This window comes from Syngnathoides biaculeatus, chromosome 15 (genome assembly GCF_019802595.1).
Source record: "Syngnathoides biaculeatus isolate LvHL_M chromosome 15, ASM1980259v1, whole genome shotgun sequence".
Taxonomy (NCBI): domain Eukaryota; kingdom Metazoa; phylum Chordata; class Actinopteri; order Syngnathiformes; family Syngnathidae; genus Syngnathoides; species Syngnathoides biaculeatus.
Window position 1 is genome coordinate 3,114,416 of NC_084654.1, and position 25,201 is coordinate 3,139,616.

The 25,201-nt window shown below is 43.7% G+C and overlaps 1 protein-coding gene across 6 annotated transcripts in view; it reads left to right on the forward strand.

The window, feature by feature from the left end:
• Window positions 1–207: 207 nt before the first annotated feature.
• The window catches only part of nrxn3a (neurexin 3a), a 189,936-nt gene continuing 164,942 nt past the window's right edge, over window positions 208–25,201 (forward strand). For 4 of the 6 annotated variants that reach the window (XM_061843919.1, XM_061843920.1, XM_061843921.1 and 1 more), the window contains exon 1: window positions 208–892. In XM_061843919.1, coding sequence (XP_061699903.1) covers window positions 208–892 — 685 coding nt within the window. Of the gene's footprint in view, window positions 893–24,277; window positions 24,305–25,201 lie in introns of all 6 variants that reach the window. The other 2 variants (XM_061843918.1, XM_061843922.1) reach the window with 1 other exon arrangement.

Genomic DNA, 25,201 nt, shown 5'->3' on the forward strand with positions numbered 1-25,201 from the left:
GCGAAGCAAAGACCAATGCCTGCCAGTTACACAACAATTTGATCGGCCTCAAGACTGTTAACCGCAATGACTGTTATCCATTTACTGCCCTTGCCACTTTAGGTACATGTTTTTTCTATAGCGAGCTCTTAAAAAAATATGAATTAGTCTAACCAGACGGAATTCCAATCAATTATCCTGTTGGAGTATTATATATTTTTTGCAAGTATGGAGCTCATAAGTTTTTCTATCAAGCTGCAGATGTTCCTCAGCACATGTATGGGCCTGCAGTTTTTAGGCACACCAGGTCAGTGGGCTCGTTACCTCCGCTGGGATGCCAGTATCCGTGGTGATCTCAGCTTCCAATTCAAGACAGAGTTCTCAGAGGCACTGCTGCTCTACTTTGACGATGGAGGCTACTGTGACTTTCTGCAGCTGTCTGTGGTTGAGGGTCTTCTTCAGCTGCGTTTTAGCATTGACTGTGCTGAAACTACAGTTGTGTCTGACAGAAGGGTGGATGACAACAACTGGCACTTTGTATTTCTCAGCAGGTATAACTTGCGCACTGTTTTGGCACTGGACGGAAAAGCCAAAGCAGATGAGGTGCGGCCGCAGCGCCAGTACATGAACATTGTGAGTGACCTGTTCCTGGGTGGAGTGCCTCAGGATATCCGCAGCGGTGCATTCACACTGCCCACAGCGCGAAACATGCAGCCCTTCAAGGGCTCAATCACAGACCTGAAATATGGCAAGTCACAACCACTGTTCCTGGGAAGTCTCAAAGTGCCCCTGGAGTCCGAGGGGTGGTGCACCGAGAACCCTTGTGAGAATGGCGGCACTTGCACAGTGGTGGACGGGCAACCATTCTGTGATTGCTCCAAAACAGAATACAAAGGCCACTTCTGCACAGAAGGTAACAAACACTTCTTAAAAATTTTTTTTTTCATTCACATTCACTATGTGACTACCATCAATTCAAAATTAACTATGATGTTTTCCCAGTAATTATTTGTCACAATACACAGTAAGGACAAAAGTATTGCCAAACAGGTCATCACAATGATTAAATGGGTAAAGGAGGGCGCGGCAAAGCAAGTAAAAAGGTAGTTGTGTGAAAATACAGGTGGGGGCAGCAACCTGGTTGATTCAGTTCAAATGATGACCACAACTATATCGATCACCCCCAGTACTATTACTTTTACCAGTACTACTCCTACAACTACAAGTACAACTACGGTGTCCTCAAGTGCCGCTAACACACAGTTCACATTTATGCCATCATCACCTCATCAATTTATTCATTTTTGGTGCATCAGTCCTTTAAAAGAAAACAGCATTCCCAAATAATTAATTATTTTATGTATTTTATTTTTTATTTAATTCGCATTATTTTTATTTATTTTGATCTATTTTTTATTTTGCTTTTAAATATGCACAGAAGCAAGAGAGGCTCTCCAATTTCATTATACAGTTTGTATGATTGCAATAAATGACAGTCATTCATTCATTCAATTTCCATCAAGCAAACACAGATCGGCAAAAGAATAAAAATTCACGGGTATGGTTCGGCATCTTGTCAAATCACTGAATAATTCTTAATAGTTTCTGTCCATGTGTCGGTCCTTATAGTGAACCTTCACAGTAGTGGACCTGCCTTTGGGCTTTTGGGGGCCCTGTTGTTGATAATGTAATAACAAATGGGTGCGAAACAAATAGTCAAATATAAATTCTTCTTCTTTTTCTTTCGGCTTGTCCCGTTAGGGGTCGTCACAGTGTGTTATCTTTTTCCATCTAAGCCTATCTCGTGCATCCTCCTCTCTAACACCCACTGTCATTTCTGCTACCTCCAGTTCTGCTTCCTGTTGTTTCTTCAGTGCCACCGTCTCTAATCTGTTCATTATAGCCGGCCTCACCACTTTTTTATAAACTTTGCCCTTCATCAAAGCGGAGACTCTTCTGTCGCATAGAACACCAGACAACTTCCTCCAACTCAACAAAAACATGCTTTGCTTTCACAGAATGTATTAGTCGTGGCTACTCTTACAAATTATATGGTACCCGCATAACCTTGAAATGTCGTACATTTTTCTGATTTATTTTATTTTCACTGGTCAAAGGATTGTTTCTGATATTTCACCAAGTATTGCCATTTTACCGGTAGTTTGACTTTGTGAGCTTGCCAGGCTCTCACTGTAATATGTGTTGGTGTCTGTGTATGTGACCAAGCTGTAAAATCTGAAAGCTAATCTCAATACTGCTAGCCAGTACAACACATTCTAATGACATGGTTCTGCAGCCGCTGATAAGGATGCCTCTTGAGAGAATGGAGCTCCCCAGGCCCCTTTTCATTATCCAATCACTAGATGTCAGGTGTCCTATATCACATTCTTTTGTGCTGGGAATTGCACTACTGAAAAGGCTCCCCATCTCCCCCACAACCTTACCCCTCAATGTGTTTTCTCTCTGCACTCCCAAGCACAAACACCTAACCTTTCTTTTGGTACAACATGATGACAACTTGCACAACATAACACAGGGGTTCGATGAAATATTTTTCAAAACAGTTGCTAAAAATAATACAAAGGTCTGCATTACCGTAAACTACAACCACAATAATAGACTGTACCTCCCACAACTTTGGAGAGGCAACACATTTGAAACAGCTGTGGTGCAGTGTTTTTACACAGCTTTGAGTCACCAGTAAATTCAATTCTAAAAGTAATCATCAGCAACCAAAATATTTTAAATTAACAGTTTACCGAACTGATTAAGAATCAATTTTAAAATCATTTGGACTCAGTTCCTCTCTTTAAGATGTCTTTCTGTGAATTCATCCATCCATTTTCCAAGCCACTTATCATTACAAGAGTTGCGGGAGTGCGAAAGCCTTTCCCAGCTCACTTCGAGTGAGAGGCGTAGTACACCCTGAACAGGTCACTAGTCAGTTGCAGGGCACATATCAACACCACGACTGAGCAGGAATCGATCCCACACTGCCAGCAGATGTTTGCACCACTACACCATCAGTGACTACTCTTTTAGTGCCTTCAAATAAAAAAGAAAAGTTTGGCTTATTGATTTCCATGAAGGGGGCAAACTATGAGAAATACCTCAGTTTTAGGCTGTGCAGTTCTGCTCCTTTAAAAAACATAATATGCATTTTTCTGACAGTGCCAATCATCTATCCATCCATCCATTTTTTGTGCCACTTATCCTCACTAGGGTCATGGGCTGCTGGAGCCTATCCCAGCTATCTTCTGGACAAGAGGCTGGGTACACCCTGAATTCATCACCAGTCAATCGCAGAACACATACAGAATAAGCAAAAAAACATTCACACTCACATTCACAACTGCAGTCAACCTACCACGCATGATTTTGAGATGTGGGAGTAAATCAGAGTACCCCAAGAAAACCCACGCAGGGTTGGGAAAAAAATGCAAAGAACACACAGACAGGGCCTTGATTTTAAGCACAGTCCTCAGAAGCCCAAGGCAGATGTACTACCACAGTATTGCCCAGTGCCAATCGAAATTACTTAAAATGATTTGAATTTCCATAATCTCTCATCTAATGCCCACGTGTATAGTACACACACCCAAACTTTAATTCAAAATTCTGGTCAATGCTTAGAAGGCCACTGACAACTAAAACATAAAATTTAGTATGTTGTTAAAAAAAAAAATCAGCTGTAATGGACACATCCGTTTGTTCAAGGCGCGTCAAAATATTCATTTTTATTTTAATTTATTCATCTACCGCCATGAAAATTCTGCCGACTGGTTTGAGTTGATGAAGAACCAGAAAGTTATGTTTTTTTTTGCAGTAGTGGGGTTGAGTGTTTATATTGGTTTATACCTATTGTACTGGCGAGAAATTACCTGTTTTTTCTGCATGTTAGCTAAAATGCTGGCTCGTTGTATTGCTGGATTTTTCTAGAACACTCAGGAGAATGGATTCACTCGTCACATGTATCCAAAAGACCCATTTGTTGTGAAAAATGGATTGCACAGGTGCAAAGGTCAAGAACTTTGTGTGTTCTAAATGACAGTTAGGTGTGTATATAGCTATTAAAAAAATAATTGTTGGGGGGACTAATTTGTCTCACAGTTTATAGCATATGTTACGTGATAATTTAAAATAAGTAAGTAAGTTTCTTTTGGCTTGTCCCGTTAGGGGTCGCCACAGGGTGACATCTCAGATGAACACTCATATTCGCTTGGCACAGTTTTTACGTTGGCACAACCCCTCTTGGGGAGTAGAGGCCCCAGTGAGACACGAACTCATGACCCTTGGTTTACCAAACCAATGTTCTAACCACTGAGTTATGGGGCCTCCAATTGGGAATAAATCTCCTGGTCAAACCAGCTAAATATAACAAAGCACTGGGTTAAAGACAGGTTAATCACACAATAAAATAAAGGGACCAGACAAAGTGTGACTCCAAAACCCCGATGATGAATACAAAAATTGGATCTTGGTTTCTCTTGCTTGGACGCTGGTCATCGGGGGCCCCTTCTGGAGCCAGGCCTGGAGGTGGGGCTCGAAAGGCGAGTGCCTGGTGGCCGGGCCTGCACCCATGGGGCTCGGCCAGGTACAACGCGAAAGGTTAACATGGGTCCCCTTTCCCATGGGCTCACCGCTTGTGTGAGGGGCCATAGGGGTTGGGTGTGATTTAAACTGGGGCGATCCCCAGCTACAAAAACTAGCACTAGGGACATGGAATGTCACGTCTTTGGCAGGGAAAGAACCTAAGTTGGTGCGTGAGATCAAGTATTTCCGACTAGATATACAGTGAAGAAAATAAGTATTTCAATACCCTGCTATATTGCAAGTTCTCCCACTTAGAAATCATGGTGGGGTCTGAAATTTTCGTCGTGGGTGCATGTCCACTGTGAGAGAGATAATCTAAAAAGAAAAATCAAAAAATCACAATGTATGATTTTTTTAACGATTTACTTGTGTGATAGAGCACCTAACACCTGAGAAAACCAATGTTTATATTTGGTACAGTAGCCTTTGTTTGCAATTACAGAGGTCAAATGTTTCCTGTAGTTGTTCACCAGGTTTGCACACACTGCAGGAGGGATTTTGGCCCACTCCTCCACACAGAGCTTCTCTAGATCAGACAGGTTTCTGGGCTGTCGCTGAGAAACACAGAGTTTCAGCTCCCTCCAAAGAATTTTTATTGGGTTTAGGTCTGGAGACTGGCTAGGCCATGCCAGAACCTTTATATGCTTCTTACGGAGCCACTCCCTGGTTTTCCTGGTTGTGTGCTTCAGGCCATTGTCATGTTGAAAGACCCAGTCACGACCCATCTTCAATGCTCTGACTGAGGGAAAGAGGTTGTTCCCCAAAATCTCACAATACATGGCCGCGATCATCCTCTACTTTAATACAGTGCAGTCGTCCTATCCCACATGCCGAAAAACACCCCCAAAACATGATACTACCACCCCCATGCTTCACAGTAAAGATGGTGTTCTTGGGATGGAACTCATCATTTGTCTTCCTCCAAACACGGTTAGTGGAATTACGACCAAAAAGTTCAATTTTGGTGTCATCTGACCACAAAACTTTCTCCCATGATTCCTCTGTATTATCCAAATGGTCATTGACAAACTTAAAACGGGCCTCGACATGTGCAGGTTTAAGCAGGGGAACCTTCCGTGCCATGCATGATTTCAAACCATGATGTCTTAGTGTATTACCAACAGTCACCTTGGAAATAGTGGACCCAGCTCTTTTCAGGTCATTGACCGAGTCCCGTCGTGTAGTCCTGGGCTGATTCCTCACCTTTCTAAGATTATTGAGACCCCACGAGGTTATATCTTGTATGGGGTTCCACTCCGATTGAGATTGACCATCATGCTTAGCTTTTTCCTTTTTCTAATGATTGCTCCAACAGTGGACCTTTTTTCACCAAGCTGCTTGGCAATTTCTCTGTCACATCTTTACAGCCGTTTGAAGTTGTACAATTTCTCTGGTGTATTTGAACAGTTCTTTGGTCTTGGCCATGTTACAAGTTTGAGTCTTACTGATTGTATGGGTGGACAGGTGTCTTTATGCAGCTAAAACCTCACACAGGTGCATCTGATTCAGGATAATACATGGAGTGGAGGTGGACTGTTAAAGGCAGACTAACAAGTCTTTGAGGGTCATAATTCTTGCTGATAGACAGGTGTTCAAATACTTATTTGCATCTGTATCACACAAATAAATTGTTAAAAAAATCATACATTGTGATTTCTGGATTTTTCTTTTTAGATTATGTCTCTTACTCTGGACATCCACCTACGATGAAAATTTCAGACCCCTCCATGATTTCTAAGTGGGAGAACTTGCAATAATATAGCAGGGTGTTCAAATATTAATTTTCTTCACTGTAGTCGGACTCACCTCTACACACCGCTTGGGCTCTGGCACCACTCCTCTTGAGTGGGGTTGGGCTCTGTAACACTCTGGAGTTCCTTAGTCGTTCCTCTGGGGAGACCATCATTCTGCTGGGGGTCTTCAATGCCCACGTAGTCAATGACAGTGAGACCTGGAAGGGCGTGATTAGGAAGAATGGCCCTGCTGATCAGAACCCAAGTGGTGTTCTGCTACTGGACTTCTGTGCTCATCACGGATTGTCCATAACGAACATAATGTTCAGGCCTAAGGGTGTTCATATGTCCACCTGGCACCAGGACACCCTTGGTTGCAGTTCGATAATCGATTTTATGGTCGTGTTATCGGACTTGCGACCACAAGTCAATCAAGACAATCGGGTGAAGAGAGGGGCGGCGCTGTCAACAGATCACCACCTGTCGGTGACTTGGCTCCAATGGTGGGGGAAGATGCCGGTTTGACTTGGCAGCCCCAAACATATTGTGAGGGTCTGCTGGGAATGGGTGGAAGATTCCCCTGTCAGAAGCAATTTCAACTTCCACCTCCGAAAGAAACTTGCTCACGTCCCAGAGGAGGCGTGGGACATTGAGATTTTCTCTTCCTCAAAAAAGAGCTTCGGTCTCAGAAGGAGTGTCAGAAAAATTGGAAAATCGCTGTTATTCATCTGCCATAGCATTTGGCACAATGTGTTTTCTCTCGCAACTGCCCCAGTGTGACATCTGCAAATGACGTCACAGACAAAATGGCTGCCACTGGGATGTCGAGTCATACCTTCGCTACTTTGCACTTTAATAAAATGCTCCCAGCTCACTTTTTACGACTCATAATATCATCAAAGTGATTAATATTGCATGTAGTTTTGGTAACAATACCGTTTTAAAATGTATATTTTGTTCTCAGTGGCACTTTCAAGAATCATTTTTCTCTATATAACCTATTAAAATAAATAATGTACAATATACATAATGCCCTGCAACTAATTGGTGACCACTTTAGGGTGTAGTCGACCTTTCGCTGGAAGTTAGCTGGGATAGGCTCCAGCTCTCCTGTGACCCTTGTGAAGATAAGCGTCTTGGATAATGGCTGGATGGGCAGAACATGTAATGTAATCCGCATTTAAAATAATAACTCAAGTGGACAGCTGTAAGGGCGGCACGGTGGAGCAGCTGGAACGCATTGGCCTCATAGTTCTGAGGACCCGGATTCAATCCCATCCTTCCCTGTGTGGAGTTTGCATGTTCTTCAAAGATGCTTTGACTGCACAGACTGGAGTGTCTTCGAAAATTCAGCCCGCAGCTTCGATTAATTCATGAATATTTTTACTGTGTATGTCAGTTTCTGTGAGCAGGTGTGTGTACCAACAAAAACTTTTTGCACGTTCAATAACAACAAGCTGTGGTTTTCAGCCAGTCTTGGGCAACTCCGCCATGCTGAAGAGATTGCATATCATAGTGGGCACAGGGCCCTCTACAATCGCACAAGAAATCAGCTGACTAAATAAATTAACATTGGAAAGAGGTACTATGCAGTTAGATTGGAAAAAAATCTCAGCGCTAATGACTCCAAATCAGTTTGTCACAGACAACAACCGCTCACCAATTACAAGTGATGTTGGCACCTGGTAGAAAACAAGAGCATGGTAGCTGATGACCATGCCACGCACCCACCAAGCTGCACCATCTTCCACTCCACTGTATAACATTCATGAAAGCAAGGTTGTATAACATCCATGAAAGCAAGGTTAGACAGATTTTCAATCAACAAAGGATCAACAAAGTGCCAGGCCCAGACTTTGTGTTCCCATCCTGCCTCAAAGTCTACGCAGAGCAACTTTCTCCTGTCTTCACAAAGATCTTCAACTTGTCTCTACAACTGTGTGAAGCACACAGTTGACTACAAGCCTGTTGCCTTGACATCTGTGGTCATGAAGTCCTTGGATGGCCTTGTGCTGGACTACCGCAAGAGCATCACAGGTTCCCAGCTGGACCCACTGCAGTTTGCCTATTGAGCTAAAAGGTCTGGGGATGATGCCGTCAACATGGGTCTGCACTTCATTTTTAAACATCTTGACAGCGAGAGTACCTATGCGAGGATCCTGTTCATAGACTTCAGCTCTGTGTTTATTACCATCATCCCTGAACTCCTCTCTTCCAAACTTCTCCAGCTCGGAGTTTCGCCTACCATCTCCCGGTGTATCTACAACTTCCTGATGGGCAGGACACAGCAGGTGAGGCTGGGGGACACCACCTCATCCACTCGCACTGTCAGCACCAGGGCACCTTAAGGTTGTGTGCTCTCCCCTATGCTCTTCTCACTCTACACAAACAACTACACTTCGTGGCGTCCGACTGTCAAACTCCTGAAGTTCGCAGATGACACCACGGTCATCGGCCTCATCAAAGACGGCGATGAGATTGCGTATCGACAGGAAGTGCCGAGATTGGAGTTTTGGTGTGGTCAACACAACCTGGCATTGAACACTCAAAAGACTGTAGAGATGATTGTCTACTTCAGGAAGCATCCTTCACCACAACTGCCCCTGACGCTGTCCACCTGTCTTGTTTTTGTCAAAATCTAACCCATCGTGGTAATAAAATGATTGCAGTTGTGCGGGGCTTTCAGACAAAATTCAGAGCCACTATGCACCATGTTTGAAATGAAACAATCGGCATAATGTGGTAAGGAGACATTACGGCCCTACGGCATTTGGTGATGGACCAGCTAGATGTTTGTCAGCATGGCAAGTCAGCCATCAGGCTGCTCATAGCTGCTCGGGGTTTGCAGCACATGCAAGAATAAAAAAATGGTGTTTAACATTTCCGGGGTTCTACATTTACTATCCTGGAAAACGTACTCAACTCTTTGGCACAACGTGCACAAGGACCAATAAGAGAGGGAATGCCCACACTTTAGTGTTCCTCCACCTTAAATGCGCACATGCTCAGAAGACGTGAAAATGATGGAATTTAGTGGACGTGAGAATTGGTGTAGACAGAAAAGTGCATAGCTGTACACCTTTTCTGACTTAAACCTATGATACATAGCCCTTTATCTTTATAGCTACAGCTAGAAATGATCTCAGTTGATAATCTTATTAAATTAGATGGGATTAACTGATCGAGTCAAATTGTTTCTTTGAAAATAACTAATTTACAAATCTGTCTTGGCTGGTATTACATACCAAGTAAGTGCTGTGTATGCAGCCCTGCTGTGCAATTTAGCTGCTATGGCAATATCCAATTAGGAGCAGTGTGAACAAGATAAGGTCTGGTACTCTTTAATCAATTATTAATTAATGAAGCCAAAAAGAACAGGAAATTAGAAGAAGTGTTGTTCTGGATAAATAAAATTGATGATGAAAGAGAAAGCTCGTGATGAAACTCCAGATAAGGTTACTTATCCATCCATTCATTTTATGAGCTGCTTATCCTCATGATGCTCAAGGGAGTCCCGGTGCCAATACCAGCTGTAATCGGGCAGTAGGCAGGGTAAACCCTGAACTGGTTGCCAGCCAATCGCAGGGCACATGGAGACAGACAATAGTCGTATTGACAATTACACCAAGGGGGAATTTAGAATCTCCAATTAATACTTGTTTTGGGGATATGGGAGGAAACCGGAGTGCCCAAAGAAATCCCACAAAAGCACAAGGAGAACATGCAACTCCACACAGGTGAGGTTGAGGTTTGAAACCCAATACTTAAAACTGAGGCCAACGCTTTATAGCTGTTCCACCATGCAGCCTTAAAACATACAAAAACATTTCACAGCACTGTGAACATTACACAATGCAGTAGGACAGAGTGTAATACAGTTCTCTGGAAACTTAATTGAAGATTACATTTTTTGTTACATGTTCTATCAATCCATCCATCCGTTTTCTGAGCCGCCTATCCTCACGAGGGGTCGTGGGAGTGCTGGAGCGAATCCCAGCAGTCATCAGGCAGGAGGCAGGGTACACCCTGAACTGGTTGCAGACAAAAGACAGACAAAAGTTACACTCACAATCACAAATAATGCCAATTTATAAAATTAACCCATGTTTTTGGGATGTGGAAGGAAACCAGAGTGCCTGGAAAAATCCAACAAAAGCTCGGGGAGGACATGCAAACTCCACACAGGTGAGGTCAGGATTGAAACCCCAGTCCTCATAACTGGGAGGGCAATGCTCTACACCTCTTCCACCATACCGCCCCTGTTACATGTTTCATTGTCCACATAATTCCCTTTTTTTTCTGAGCCAAGAAGAAAAGTTAAACAGGACCACCTTTTGTAAAATTCATACTGCTTATATTTTCTGTTTTTATTTTTATTTTAATCAAATTTACCATTTTGAATTTCACAAATAAAAACTCAAAATATATAATAAAAATAAATAATCAATCCAGATTACCATTAAATCATATAAAAATATAAGAAAATTTATTGCTTCAAGAGATTATAACAATCCCTCAATTAGGGAATAATGGTAGAATACAGTGCTGTGAAAACATCTTTTTGAATTCTCAATTGTGTAAATATTTCCACCATTTAAATGTTTAAGACCATCAAATAAATTTCAACCCTCAACAAAACCAAAGCAAACAGAAAATGCGGTTAAGAAATATTTAAATACTTAAGGGGAAAAGCTATCCCAAACCAGCTGCGCCACGTGAAAAAGTAAATAAAATTTCACTGCCAAAACCAAAGATATAAACACTTCCTTATCTGACACAAAAATCACATTTTAAAGTAGTATTGTTATCAAAACTATAAATAATACTAATCACTTTTATAATAATACCAGTCGGAAAAAGTGAGCTGGGAGCATTTTATAAAAGCGCAGTTGCGTAAGTCTGACTCGACACAAAGGACATCCCAGTGGCAGTCATATTTGTCTATGACATCATGTCCAGACATCACACTGGAGCCCTGCCATTGAAAACACGCTCTGCTGAATTCAATGGCAGATGAATGAGGGCTATTTTTTGGATTTTTCTGACGCCCCTTCTGAGACTGAAGCTCTTTTTGAGGAAGAAAACATCTCAGAAGCAAATGGAGTGACCGGGGCCATTTTATCATATCGTTTCGAGCTATATTTAGACAATATGTGGATCACTTCTCCACTGACAACAGAGTCGCCTACAGACACAGACAAGTGGGGAGATGAGGAGGATGAGGGACCTCATGAAATATTCTAAATGATTGGCCCACAATTTTTTGATTTCCTAACCCTTTTACAAGTCTTGTGTATGTAGCGTATTCAGGAGGACTCAGGAGGGTGAAGTGAATATCATGGATGTTATCGGAATTAATCTAGAGCTATGTGTTATGTGTGTCTATATCTTTCTTGTAGTTATTCATTCTTTATTCTTCTCTTTATTTACCTTTCTTGCATACTTTATTACTTATGTCAGGGGTGCCCAAACACCGGTGGCGGGTTGGGGGAGAGGTCCTTTTTCATCCCTGTGCCCGCCCACCTATCTGCCTGACCGTGTTGGGGGAAACAGCAGCCTGCGTCCCTGGTAACGGCGGCCCGTGCCACCACTAACGGCAGCCCGCGCACATCGACACATTGAGCACCCTGACTTACGTACTTTATTAAGTTATTATGACATGGATCTTTTGTTACGTTCTGAGAGAAGGACTCCATTATGTGGTCGGACGCAGATGTCTAGAATGTTCAGAAGGATGGCTGTCAATGGAGTTACTACCACTGCTGCTTTTGGACAAGTACACAGACGACACACTGTCTTCTGCCTTTCATATCCGGAACATTCACTGACTTCGAGCATTCGCTGGAAATAATATTCGCCTGTTTGGAACATTCGTTTGACTTTGGTGATGTTACGTCATTTAGCTAGTTAACTCGTCTTACACGTTTTTATTTCTATTTTGTTATTGTTTTGTTTTGTATTGTATTGTGTGTGATTAAATTGTCTTGAACGCAATACAAGTGCTTTGTTATGTTATGCTGGTTTGACCAAGGGGATTTATTCTAAATTTACACGTAACATATGCTATAAACTTTGACACAAATTAGTCCCCTCACCCTATTATTTTTTTTTTACTAGCTCCATACACACCTACCTGTTAATTAGAACCCCCAAAGCTCGTGTCCTTTGCAACTGTGCAATCCATTTTTAACGACGAATCAGGTCTTTTGGAAATGTGTGGAGAGTGAATCCATCCCCCCGAGTCTTAGGGAAAAATCCAGCAACAGAGTGAGCTTGCATTTAAAGGCTCCATCACACCATGACGTTCTGGTCAACCTCCTCTGAACGTTTCAATCGTTCTATTTTTCAGCCTTCTCAAACGTGGATGACACATGTGGCGTGTGATTGACGTGTGTCTAAAGCATGACTTAATGTGTGTCTAATGCACGAAAAGCGTGTCTAACACACGAAAAGCGTGTCTAGCACACGAAAAGCGTGTAACAGCGACCAAATAAGATACCCCTAAAAACCATTAGCGTGTGCAAACGCGTCATTGGGGCGCGACGTAAGACGAGTGTGTTGCGCGTGAGACCAATGGGTGAATAACGACAGAAAAGCGTTTTGCTGGCATGTAATTTTTACAGTGGAACCGGCACTAAAACGTTAAAAAGTTCATAGTCACTTCAATTGTTGTCGTGAGTTAGAACAGTGAGCATTATGCCGCCGAGAAGAAAAAAAGTTAGGGCGCGGACTTCAGCAACTAGCGATGCTAGTAAGAAAGCTAAGCCTCTTTCATCACGAGCAATGTGATTGGAGGAAAAACAACAGCAGGAGGAAGAGCACGTCCACGAAGTCACACACCAAGTGACACCCCCTGGGGACCCTAAACACCTTGCAAACCCCAGTGAGGACGGTCCAAGAAAGAGACAAAAGAAGCAGAGAAAGGATTGCAGGATCCTGGACCGAGCTGTTGAGGATAGTCTGGTGGAGTTTTTCCACGAAAACGAACTGCTGCTTTCTGGATCTTCCATAGGAGGTGCTCTCTACTGTAGCTTAATATTAAATGGACCTTGCTTTCACAAAGCATCGGTTTATATACCCATATGCATGGAAGTTCGGGAAACGCTGGAATGACGGTCAATGGACACCAAACGACGTTCGTTTCACTTTGGTTATACGCTGTGTGCGCTAGGGGATTATTCAGTGGGCGTTGCCAGGTTGCCAGTGAGTCGTTCACTGCGAAGCAAACGATTAAGTAACAACCAAGTAAAGCTAGAGTTATGACTGACTAACGATAGGCAAACACGTGCACCGCTCGGTGAACCTTAGTAAAACGTTCCATGGATGTTCTTGAAAGTTCTGCAGTGTTTAAAATTAAACGTTGATGAACGTTGGTCACGGTGAGAACTTTTGTGCATGTTCAAAACTTTTTTTCCGGACCGGCGTTCTCTGCCAATTCCCAGCGATCATTGACGTTCACTGGCGTGGAAACAACGCTACTCTGGAGCTAGCCCGGCGACCATGGGTGACTACCAACTGTCACGACCCATCGGAACGGAGGTCGGACCCAAATGCACCCCAACCCCAGTCTGGTGGCCATCCAGGCCACCAAACGCGAGGCGTCCGGGTGGACAGGTCAGGAGGATGACCCGGATGGGAAACACCAGGATCCCCACGGGGCGATTCGGGTGGGCGACCTCGGTGAGGAACCAAACGGCGAAGCAGGAACCAGACCAAGGCAGGCAACTGCTCCAGACGAGAACCTCCAATGTCGTGGTTGCGAGACAACCAGGGATTGGTCGCCACCAAGGCTTGGTCAGGAGGCAGCCGTGGATTGGTCACAAATGAGACCTGCTCATGAACCGGCTGGGAGCCATCAGGAGCGAAGAGGATGATGGAGAGAAGGACCAGAGCCATGACCGCCACCCCGAAGTCTCTCTAGCTCCGGGGTGGCTCAACAAAACTCCCCAGCTCCTGTCGCCATCGAGACAGGGGCGTGGGACGGCCGCGGATGAGTTGCCCCCGGTCCTCCTGGACGGGAACGTGAGAAGGCGGCATTCTCGCCACCTCCTCCTGGACAGCACTGTGAGAAGGCGGCGTCCTCGCCACCTCCTCCTGGACAGCAACATGAGAAGGCGGCGGCGGCGTCCTCGCCACCTCATCCTGGACGGGAACGTTAGAAGGCAACGGCGCCATCTCCACCTCCTGGACGGCAACGTGAGGCGGCGGCAACGACATCACCATCTCCTCCTGGATCGGGATGTGAGAAGGCAGAGGCGACATCACCACCTCTTCCTGGACGGGAACGTGAGAAGGCCGCAGCGTCCTCGCCACCTCCTGGACGGCAACGTGAGGCGGCGACATCACCACCTCCTCCTGGACGGGAACGTGAGAAGGCAGCGGCGATGGCATCACCACCTCCTCCTGGACGGGAACGTGAGAAGGCGGCGGCGACATCACCACCTCCTCCTGGACGGGAACGTGAGAAGGCGGCGGCGTCCTCACCACCTCCTCCCGGACAGCAACGTGAGAAGGCGGCGGCAAAGCCACCATCGCCAACTCCTCCTGGACAGCAACATGAGAAGGCGGCGGCACCATCGCCACCTCCTGGACGGGAACATATGGGTGTGCCCATCACCGTCGGAGCAGGAACGGGGGGCGACCACGGACCGGTCGCCAACGTAGTAGGAGCGTGGAGCGGCCGCGAGCCGGTCGCCACCGGTACTCTTGGGCACGGATGAGAAGGGGCTGCGGAGACGTCGCCACCTCCTGGACAGCAACGTGAGGCAGCATCAGGTCAGTCTCTACTGCCACGTGAGCTTGCAGTGCTTTCGTTGATACAGCAACGTGGGCGTGGCGCGTGGCGGATCCATTTCCACGGCGACGTGAACAAGAGTAGGCAGAGAGTCAGTCGAAACTGACACGTCGGCATGTCTCGGGGGCGGGTCAGTTCCAACTGCCGCGTGAGCATGAGTCAGAAATGAGTCCGTTGAAACTGCAACGTGGGCGTGTCGAGGTGGCGGATCACTTCCCACTGCAACGTGCGCTTGGCTTGGTAGTGGATCCGTTCCCACTCCAGCGTGAATCTGCGTCAGGAGTGAGTCAGTAGTCGTCGCAATGTCAGCGTAGCTCGGCTGGTTCTTCAATCCTTGCTGAATCTAGGCCATGAGAGCCGCTCTATCTCCACCCGCATTTCGCGGCAGAACACCTCGTGATTTGGCGGCTCCTCCTCCCTCTTGTCTAGAAGCTTCGCCACCAGCTGCGGGTCTGCCGGTTTCACGTCGTATTCATAGCTTGCCGGCGGAGCATGTTACACGGAAGTGTAGAACGTCATGGAGCCTACCTGGACCAGACCGGCTTGGTCCGGCAGTCGGTCTCCCTTGCGTCGGTCCCGGTGACGCCAGGTCTTTCCTGCTGGGTCCTGTTTTGGCCAGATCGTTCTGTCACGACCCATCGAGACAGAAGTAGGACCCAAATGCAGGAGGACACTGGAGACGCAGAGGTAATTCGGGATAAACATTTATTATTCAATGGTCGGAGATCGGGCAGGCAGTCAGGAGCAGCAGCGGTATTTGGGACATCGGTCATAGAGAGCAGGTCAGCGGGCAGGCAGGAGATTGATCAATTGATCAAGGAAGACAGAAGTGTCAAAGGAGTCAGGCTTACGGGGTCGGTCGGAGAACAGGCGGAGGTCCGTACACACGGGTTGACGATCAGGGATACGGGAGTACTTGAATGGGGCATGAAGCTCAACGATCTGCCCAAGAACCAGTCGTCATCGGGGTCCTATATATACAGGGGATAATCAGCCCGCATGAGGCGCAGGTGTATGCCTCCCACTCAGCGCGACCGCGCGGGCACCCGCACAGCCCGGGCTGGAGCGGCAGGATCATGACACCAACGTTTCCTCAAATGTTATAGGACGCTGGCCAGAACGTCATGGTGTGGCGGTGCCATAAGCAAAAACAGGTAATTTCTCACCTGTATAAGAGTTTAAAGCACTTGATCCTGCAGCTGAAGTTGTCTGCAAAATATGTTACTTCCGGCGTATTCTTTAACCTTACACAGTCCACAGATTTTTCATGGGGCGAGAGTAAAAAATCAATATTCAGCAACATTCTCACGTGCCGTGACCAAACGGATGATTCCATTCCTGCTGATTTTTTTTGGGGGGGTGTTAATAACATACTAAATTTCATGTTTTTGCTGTCAGTGGCACTTTAAGTTACACCCAGGAGATGAAGACAATTTCACGAATGATCACACAAACCCACACCAGACACTAAAAAGCCTTTAAATGAAATGATGAACGATATTAGATTTTAGCTGAAAAATAAAATTTTCGATTTTTGTTTATTCTTAGTGGCTTGAAAATCTTGCCAGTGTAATTTTTCAACTGTAGTGTAGTGACAATTGCAGTGATTTTTGATTGCTCAGCCTGTCCATATTTATAGAAAAACTGTGTATCGAGGGTGGGGTGGGTATTTCCCCCTCAAAGTCTAACACGGACATTGCACTGCAAATGCTGGCTAACTAAATAAATGAACTTGAAAAAAGGCACCCAGATTCAACCATCATTATTCTTGGCGATTGTAACAAAGCAAAACTCAGCCACAAACTCCTTAAATACAAGCAACAAAATTTGAGACCACTACAATACAACAGGCGACACAGTGAAGCAACTGGTTAGAGCGTTGGACTCACAGTTTTGGGGACTGGGGTTCAAAGGTTCCAGCCCCGCCTGTGTGGAGCTTGCATGTTTTCCCTGTGCCTGTGTAAGTTTTCTCTGGGCAATCAATACTGTTGTCTGTCTTTATGTGCTCTGCGATTGGCTTGCAACCCCTTCATAATGTACCCTGCTTCCTGCCTGATGATATCTGGGATAGGCTCCAGCACCTCCGCGACCCTTGTGAGGATAAGAAAGATAAGACAAGAAAAGAATCTATATCAACGATATACATCTATATAACTATATATCTACAGAGCTCGTGCACCAATGTCATAAAATCACATGATTTTTGCTTACGTCGGCAGATTGCAGGTAAAAACAAAGCATTGTTGCAACCTAATTTTGTTGAGTCGAACCAAAAATATGTCTCATAGCACGACACCCAGAGTTTTGTCCAATACTGTTAAACATTTAGAAGGTGATAATAAACGAAGGTACATGGAAACATGAGAGACACTTGGCATAGAGGATACATATTTATGCCGAAGTTGATGTTTTCGTTGATAAGAAATTTGGACTGTTAATTCACTTCCGCTTGTCTTGGACAACTGGATATTCACACGTATCTGGTGAATAGGTCGTTGAGATTTACACAGAAGAGTTTGAAAGCGTATAAAAGTCTGGACGCCTACAAATACTATGTTGCTGGATCTGTTCTCAATCAGGAATAAATCTCACATAGTGATTGACTCAGATTTTTTCAATACAAATACCAATATTTAAGTCCTGGCACTTGGTTTGACACAAACTTTCATTCTTTAACTATAATTGAAAAAAATTTAGGACAGCGAGTCATCTCCTCGGTACACGGAAGCGTATTCCTGCCACATGCTTACCTCCATTAACCTCTCTGTGACAGACTTTTTATTATTTTTTTTAAAGATGCATTGTTCTCAAATGAGTCAACTTGGCTTTATAAATACTTCTTGCTAATTCGAAATTGAGAAGAATAATTCCTGCCTGAAATGAAATGATCGCTACACAGGCGTGTGTACTTCGTTGGGCACCATCCATCCCGTTTAATTGCCGAAATCCATCAATCTTTTCTCGTCTTTTCAGCTGGTATTCCATTGAAAGATCTATTTGAAGAACTGTCTCATCTAATGTGACAACCAACAGCACAATAGGTCTCGGGCATTGTGAAAAATCCAGTTCAACGACTTCCGTACTGACAAGCAGCCTTGTTTGACCAGCTATCCATCGATGTTTTCTTGTTTTTCAGCTGGTATTCTATAGAATGGTATCTCTGAAGAACTGTCTCATCTATTGTGACAGCCAACAGCACAACAGTTCTTGGGCAATTTGAAAAATCTTCTCCTGCCGAAAGACTACCGAGCAGCTAGGTTTGACCGGCAATATGGCGCCATGCAAACTGTGATGTCATGTGCACGAGCTCTATAGCACCAGCATGATGCTGCCACCATACATCATTATAGGGATGGTACTGACAAGGTGATGAGTGATGCCTGGTTGCCTCTGAACATGACATCTGGAATTTATGCCCAAGATTTCAGAATTTTGCCTCATCAAACCAGAGCATTTAATGTCTTATGGACCCAGAGTCCTTTAGTTGCCTTGGGGCAAATTCAGGTGTGGTGTCATGCGCCTTTTAAAAAGGTCTTCCGAGTAGCAAGTCAACCATACAGCCCTGACTAGTGGATTGCTGCAGCAATGGTTTTCTTCTGGAAGCTTCTCCTCTTTTTTCAAAGAAACCCCAAGGATCTGACAGTGAACTCTCTCGGTCACCACACTAAAACCTAAGAAGACTCCCTCAACCACTCAATTTAGATGAGCATCAAGCTCAAGGAAGAATCATGATGGTTCAGAACAGCTTTCATTTGCTGATGAAGAAGGCAATCCTACTAACTTGGATCTTCAAAAGAGCAGAAATTTTCTCTGAAACATTATGTTGATCTGTGCCATGAGCTTATCCTCTCTCGTAGGGCTTCAAAAATTTCTTTGACATAAATGCTTGGTCTGAGCTTTGCATCCCTTTGGGGGGGGGGGGGGGGGCACAAACCAGTGCAAACTGTAGGGTGACCCCATGCAGAGGGTTGTGTCAGGGAGGCCATCCGTCTAAAAACTTTTCCAAACAAATACCAGTGTTCATCGAAAGAATCCCACACCAGATAGGTCATGGCCCGGGATAACAACGTCTGCCCCCGCCATTGTTAACCTGCAGTGTGCTTGTGGAAATTCACTTAGTCTGAGTCAAAGACAAAGGAAAGCTAGAAAGCGGGTTCTTCAGAAAGAGAAGAGGAAAGCACAGAGCCCACAACTTTGGGATGATGACAGGAGAAGCTCACAGCTCAGGAGTTGGTTGACATGATGTTTAGAAGAAAGGTTAATATATTGTGCATCCAAGATAGCAGGTGGGAATGCAGTAAGGCTAGGAGTTTAGGGGAATGGTTTAAAATATTTGACCATGGTGCAGAAGTGAAGAGAAATAGGGTAGGGGTTATTTATAAGGACGAGTTAGCTAAGAATGTCTCGGAGGGCTTGCAATTGACTGGCGACCAGTTCAGGGTGTACCCCACCTCCTGCCTAAAGATAGCTGGGATAGGCTCGAGCACCCCCACAACCCTTGTGAGTGTAAGGGGGAATGGGAATATGGGATGGGAAGAGAAATGTATTTGGGATAATTTTAAAGGAAGAGTTAGCCAAGAATGAGTGGAGGTTAAAAAAAAAAAGGGGGCGAAAATATGTTGGAACACTAGAATGAACACCAGATGTGCACGCTTGAATCTCTGATGTTGAATCTGTTAATTGTGCCAAAAAAGGAAAGCAAAGAAATGCAGTTTATTATTACAAAAAGTGAGGTAATCGCAACAATTTACAGCCCGATACGACATCGACATTTGACCATGGGATATTTGAATGCTAGAGGGAAATGTTGTCGTTAACTGAAATCCAATAATTACAATTTGAAATGAATCCAGTGGTTTAAACCATCCATCCATCCATCCATCCATCCATCCATCCATCCATCCATCCATCCATCCATCCATCCATCCATCCATCCATCCATCCATCCATCCATCCATCCATCCATTTTCTTAGCAGTTTATCCTCACAAGGATTGCGGGACTGCTCCAGCCTGTCCCATCTGTAAACAGGCAGAAGGCAGGGTGCACCCTGAACTGATTGCTAGCCAATCGCATGAGGGGAGATAGCAGCTGCACTCACAATCACACCTAGGGGGAATTTAGAGTGTTGGTTTAAACCAAATTAATCTTAAAATGAAAAGTAGGGTTTGGGCAGTACAGGCATGGTCTGGCCCCTGGTTCGAGCTCGGATATGAAAACACCCACTTGTCCCTTCTCCATGGATAGAAAAGGCCAATGACATACTTCACTTGCTCTCTCGCTCTCTCCCTCTGGACGATCTCTTGAGATTCGTCCTGGCTGGTGCGATTGGTTGGCGAGCAGTTCAAGGTCTACCCTAACTCTTGCCCAAAGATGGATGCACACCCACAAACTTAACCTGGAGAAGCTGTGTTGAAAATGACTGGGTGATAATAATAATAGTTATAAAAATAATGAAACTGTTAGAATCCAAAGGGTTTGTACTTGTCCTGAACCAGATCATTCAGGTGAAAGCACTGAATCCCTTACACAAGTGGTTAAAACCGAGAATAATCTTTTTTCAAGTTATTACCCTCACCCTTACCCCAAACACACATATGTATGGACCCTAACACATGCATGTATACATGCATGGACACAGACACACACATACACAGACAGACTCCTTTCCAAGATTTTACCAAGTAATTTCAATGACAGAGTACTGCTAACATAAGTTCTCATTTTCAAATAAATTATTAGTTAATGCATATCTGAATGACTTCCATCTGCTTGTATTCACGTTAACAGTCACACATGCTCAATTTGTCCCGGCCAAGGAAATTTAATGCATCTTAAATCAATTATATTTATGTTAAATTAAAGCAATTAGATTTGCCTGAAAATAAATGTTGTTCTGATTGCTTTTATTTTGTCACAACAATCTTGAGTATTTACTGTATAATTAGCCATATATTACAATTAGCTCAAGTATCAACCTAAGACGATTGAGATTTTGTTTTTATTGTCCACATGGTCAACAGAATTTTCACAAGCTTATGTCTGATTCATGAGGTCATTTATCTGCACTGAAAGAAAAATGCAAAAGAAAAAGGGGACGTTTGCTAATCTGGGTCAAACTAATTTAATTTCTCCATTCTCTGAATTTTCACCTTCATTATTATCACTCTAATAATATTGAGCTGTGATTTGACTGAAATGTCTTGAAATGGTACAGAACATACACATGGTTGTGCTCACTGCTGGCCATTTGTATGGCCCATGAAGAGTGCTGTTACAATATTTGCATGACAGTGAACATGCAAGTCACAAGAGTGTCTAATTCCTCCTTTATTTCCTTTTCTCTCTATTTTTTGTTGCAGAGGTCAGCACCAAAACAGGTGAGTTGGAGTGAAAAAAAAAACTAAAAACTGATTGATATACTGGTGACTGTGACAGGACTTTATGCATCTTGAATCTCATATTTAGGTTTTGCATTAATCGATGTTTGAATCTTTAGTTCATAGTAACTTACTGGAATAATAATGTTAAAATACTAAAACAAGACAGGTATAACATAAAATACTATAGTTATCATAGTCCAGTGATTCTTAATAACAAACAAGAACTTCACAAATGCTTACCAGTCTTTGTTTCCAACACTAAATAGAACCATTAGAAGTGCTCAATCTCAACAAATGAATATATGGGGTACCTCAAGGCTGAATTCTTGGATGCCTCCTTTTCAGCCTGTATATGCGACCCTTGGGTCAAATTTTACAGCACTTTCGTTTTGACGATTATAGCTATGCAGATGACACACAGTTACATGTAGCAGTGTTTGAAGATGGATGAATAACTGGATGAGCCAACATTTCCCTACTAACTAAACCACAATAAAACTGATATACAGTGAAGAAAATAAGTATTTGAACACCCTGCTATATTTCAAGTTTTCCCACTTAGAAATCATGGAGGGGTCTGAAATTTTCATTGTAGGGGCATGTCCACTGTGAGAGAGATAATCAAAAAATAAAAATCCAGAAATCACAATGTATTATTTTCTTAATGATTTATTTGTGTGACATAGCTGCAAATAAATATTAGAACACCTGAGAAAACCAATGTTAATATTTGGTACAGTAGCCTTTGTTTGCAATGACAGAAGTCAAACATTTCTTGTAGTTGTTCACCAAATTTGCACACACTCAAGGAGGGATTTTGGCCTACTCCTCCACACAAATCTTCTCTTGATCAGACAGGTTTCTGGGCTGTCGCTGAGAAACACGAAGTTTCAGCTCCCTCCAAATATTTTCTATTGGGTTTAGGTCTGGAGCCTGGCTAGGTTACGACAGAACCTTGATATGCTTCTTACGGAGCCACTCCTTGGTTTTCCTGGCTGTGTGCTTCGGGTCATCTTCAATGCTCTGACTGTGGGAAAGACGTTTTTCCACAAAATCTCACAATACATGGCCGCGTTCATCCTCTCCTTAATAGAGTGCAGTCGTCCTGTCCCATGTGCAGAAAAACACCCCCAAAGCATGGTGCTGCCACCCACATGCTTCACAGTATGGATGGTGTTCTTGGGATGGAACTCATCATTCGTCTTCCTCCGAACATGGTTAGTGGAATTATGACCAAAAAGTTTAATTTTGATCTCATCTGAACACAAAACATTTTCCCATGATTCCTCTGTATCATCCAAATGGTCATTGGCACACTTAAAACGGGCCTCGACATGTGCAGGTTTAAGCAGGGGAACCTTCCGTGTCATGCATGATTTCAAACCCTGACGTCTTAGTGTATTACCAACAGTCACCTTGGAAACGGTGGTCCCAGCTCTTTTCAGGTCATTGACCAAGTCCTGTCTTTCTAAGGATCATTGAGACCCCATGAGGTGATATCTTGCATGGGGCTCCATTCCGATTGAAACTGACCGCCATGTTTAGCTTCTTCCATTTTCTAATGATTGCTCCAACAGTGGACCTTTTTTCACCAAGCTGCTTGGCAATTTCTCCGAAGCCCTTTCCAGCTGTGTGGAGTTGTATAATTTTGACTTTGGTGTCTTTGGACAGCTCTTTGGTCATGGCCATGTTACAAGTTTGAGTCTTACTGATTGTATGGGGTGGACAGGTGTCTTTATGCAGCTAACAACCTCAAACAGGTGCATCTGATCCAAGATAATACATGGAGTGGAGGTGGACTAATAGGTCTTTGAGGGTCAGAATTCTAGTTCATAGATAGGTGTTCAAATACTTATTTGCAGTTGTATCACACAAATAAATCATTTTAAAAAAATCATCAATTGTGATTTCTGGATTTTTCCTTTTAGATTATCTCTCTCACAGTGGACATGCTCATACAATGAAAATTTCAGACCCCGCCATGGTTTCTAAGTGGAAAGCACTTGCTATAGAGAAGTGTTCAAATACTTATTTTCTTCACCGTAATTTTTTGTGACAATGAAGAAAAAAAAGATTGCTGTTCATAAATACCTGGACTAACTATCTTTAAAAAGCAAAGACCAAGTCCGCAACCTTGGTGTTCTGATAGATTCCAACCTCATATGTCATATGAAATCCATTACTAAAACTGCCGTTTACCATCTGATGAACATATCTAGATGAAGGCTTGCATGTGTCAAGAAGCTCATCCATGCTTTAATCTCATGTAGACTTGACTATAGTAAAGAGCATTAAACAGCTCCAGCTTGTTCAGAATGTTGCAGCCCACTTAAACTGTTGAGTGAGGTCGAGAAGATCCGACTAGATAGAGTTGGGTCACCTCCACATAAGTTTTGGGCTCTGGTATCCATCCTCTTGAGGATGGTTGGACTCTGTTCCTCTGGAGTCACCCATGGTGAGAGGTGCCGAGCAGGTGTGGGCATACTTTATTGCTCCCCAGCTTGCCGCCTGTATGTTGGGGTTCATCCTGGTGGATGACAGGATAGCTTCCCTCTGCCTTCCAGTCGGGAATGGGTTCTGACTGTTGTTTGTACCTACGCACAGAGCAACAGTTCAAAGTACCCAGCCTTTTCGAACTCCTTAGCCTCTGGAAGCTTCGTGTTACCTGTAAGCATGCCCTGATGTCATGCTCTCCCTTTTGTGGGGAATCATGTCGTCACAATACCAGTGTATTGGAAATGTGCTCAAGTGTTCTCTTCCACATCTTTTCCTTCCTTTCCCTTTCACCTTTTCAAGGCCTTGCACACATGATGGCAGAACAAGGTATGACTCTCTTGACCTTCCTTCTGTCATGTCCAGAATTTGTTTTCACTGCTGTAACACATTTGCCAGTTCAGACACTAGTTTTTTGATCCTTTACTACATTGTCCTACAAAATTTAAGCGCAGTCAAATCAGTCTTTTGGCTTTAAAGCCAGCAACAGAGCACATATATGTTACAGAGGGTTACATTATATTAATGTATGTTCTGCTTAGTTAACTGCCAAGGTAGTTATGGATTGTTGCTCCTGAAGCTTTGAGTACATACTATATTAGTAGTTATTAAATGTTAGAGAATTGGGTTCATAACCACTGGTAAATCAAAACTCAAGAAATCAAAACATCATATTCATTATGAGACCATGGTCCGTAATAAAAATGACATTCAAGTAAAAAAAGAAATACAGACAGAATAAAGAAAATTCATTTGTAAAATAATGAACCCATTTTACAATGTGCTACTTCTCCCTTTTTGTTGGGAATCTATATATTAAGACCGTGTGCTCTGTCGCTCAAAAGTCTGTTCTGATACGTAGTTAGTTGATGTGGTTGCATGCTTGAAGTGGTTTTTGATGTGCAATTGCAATACTGTTGGGACTTAACATCATTTGATGCTATCAAAGCATGTTCCCATGAGCAGCTTACTCAATTGGGGCGGAACCAAATGCACTGTAACAGAAGAAACCCAGATATAATTGTTGGGCAATGAAAAGTAGGAATCTTCATTTTTTTAAGCTTTGTTTATCAGTAAACCATCCAACCATCCATCTTCTACCACTTATCCGGGTCAGGTCAAGGAGTGGGGGAGCTTTAGCAGGGACCCCCAGACTTCCCTTTGCACAGTCACTTTTTCCAGCTCTTTCAAGCTACCGGCTTCATCCAGATCCCAAGGATTTTCCAG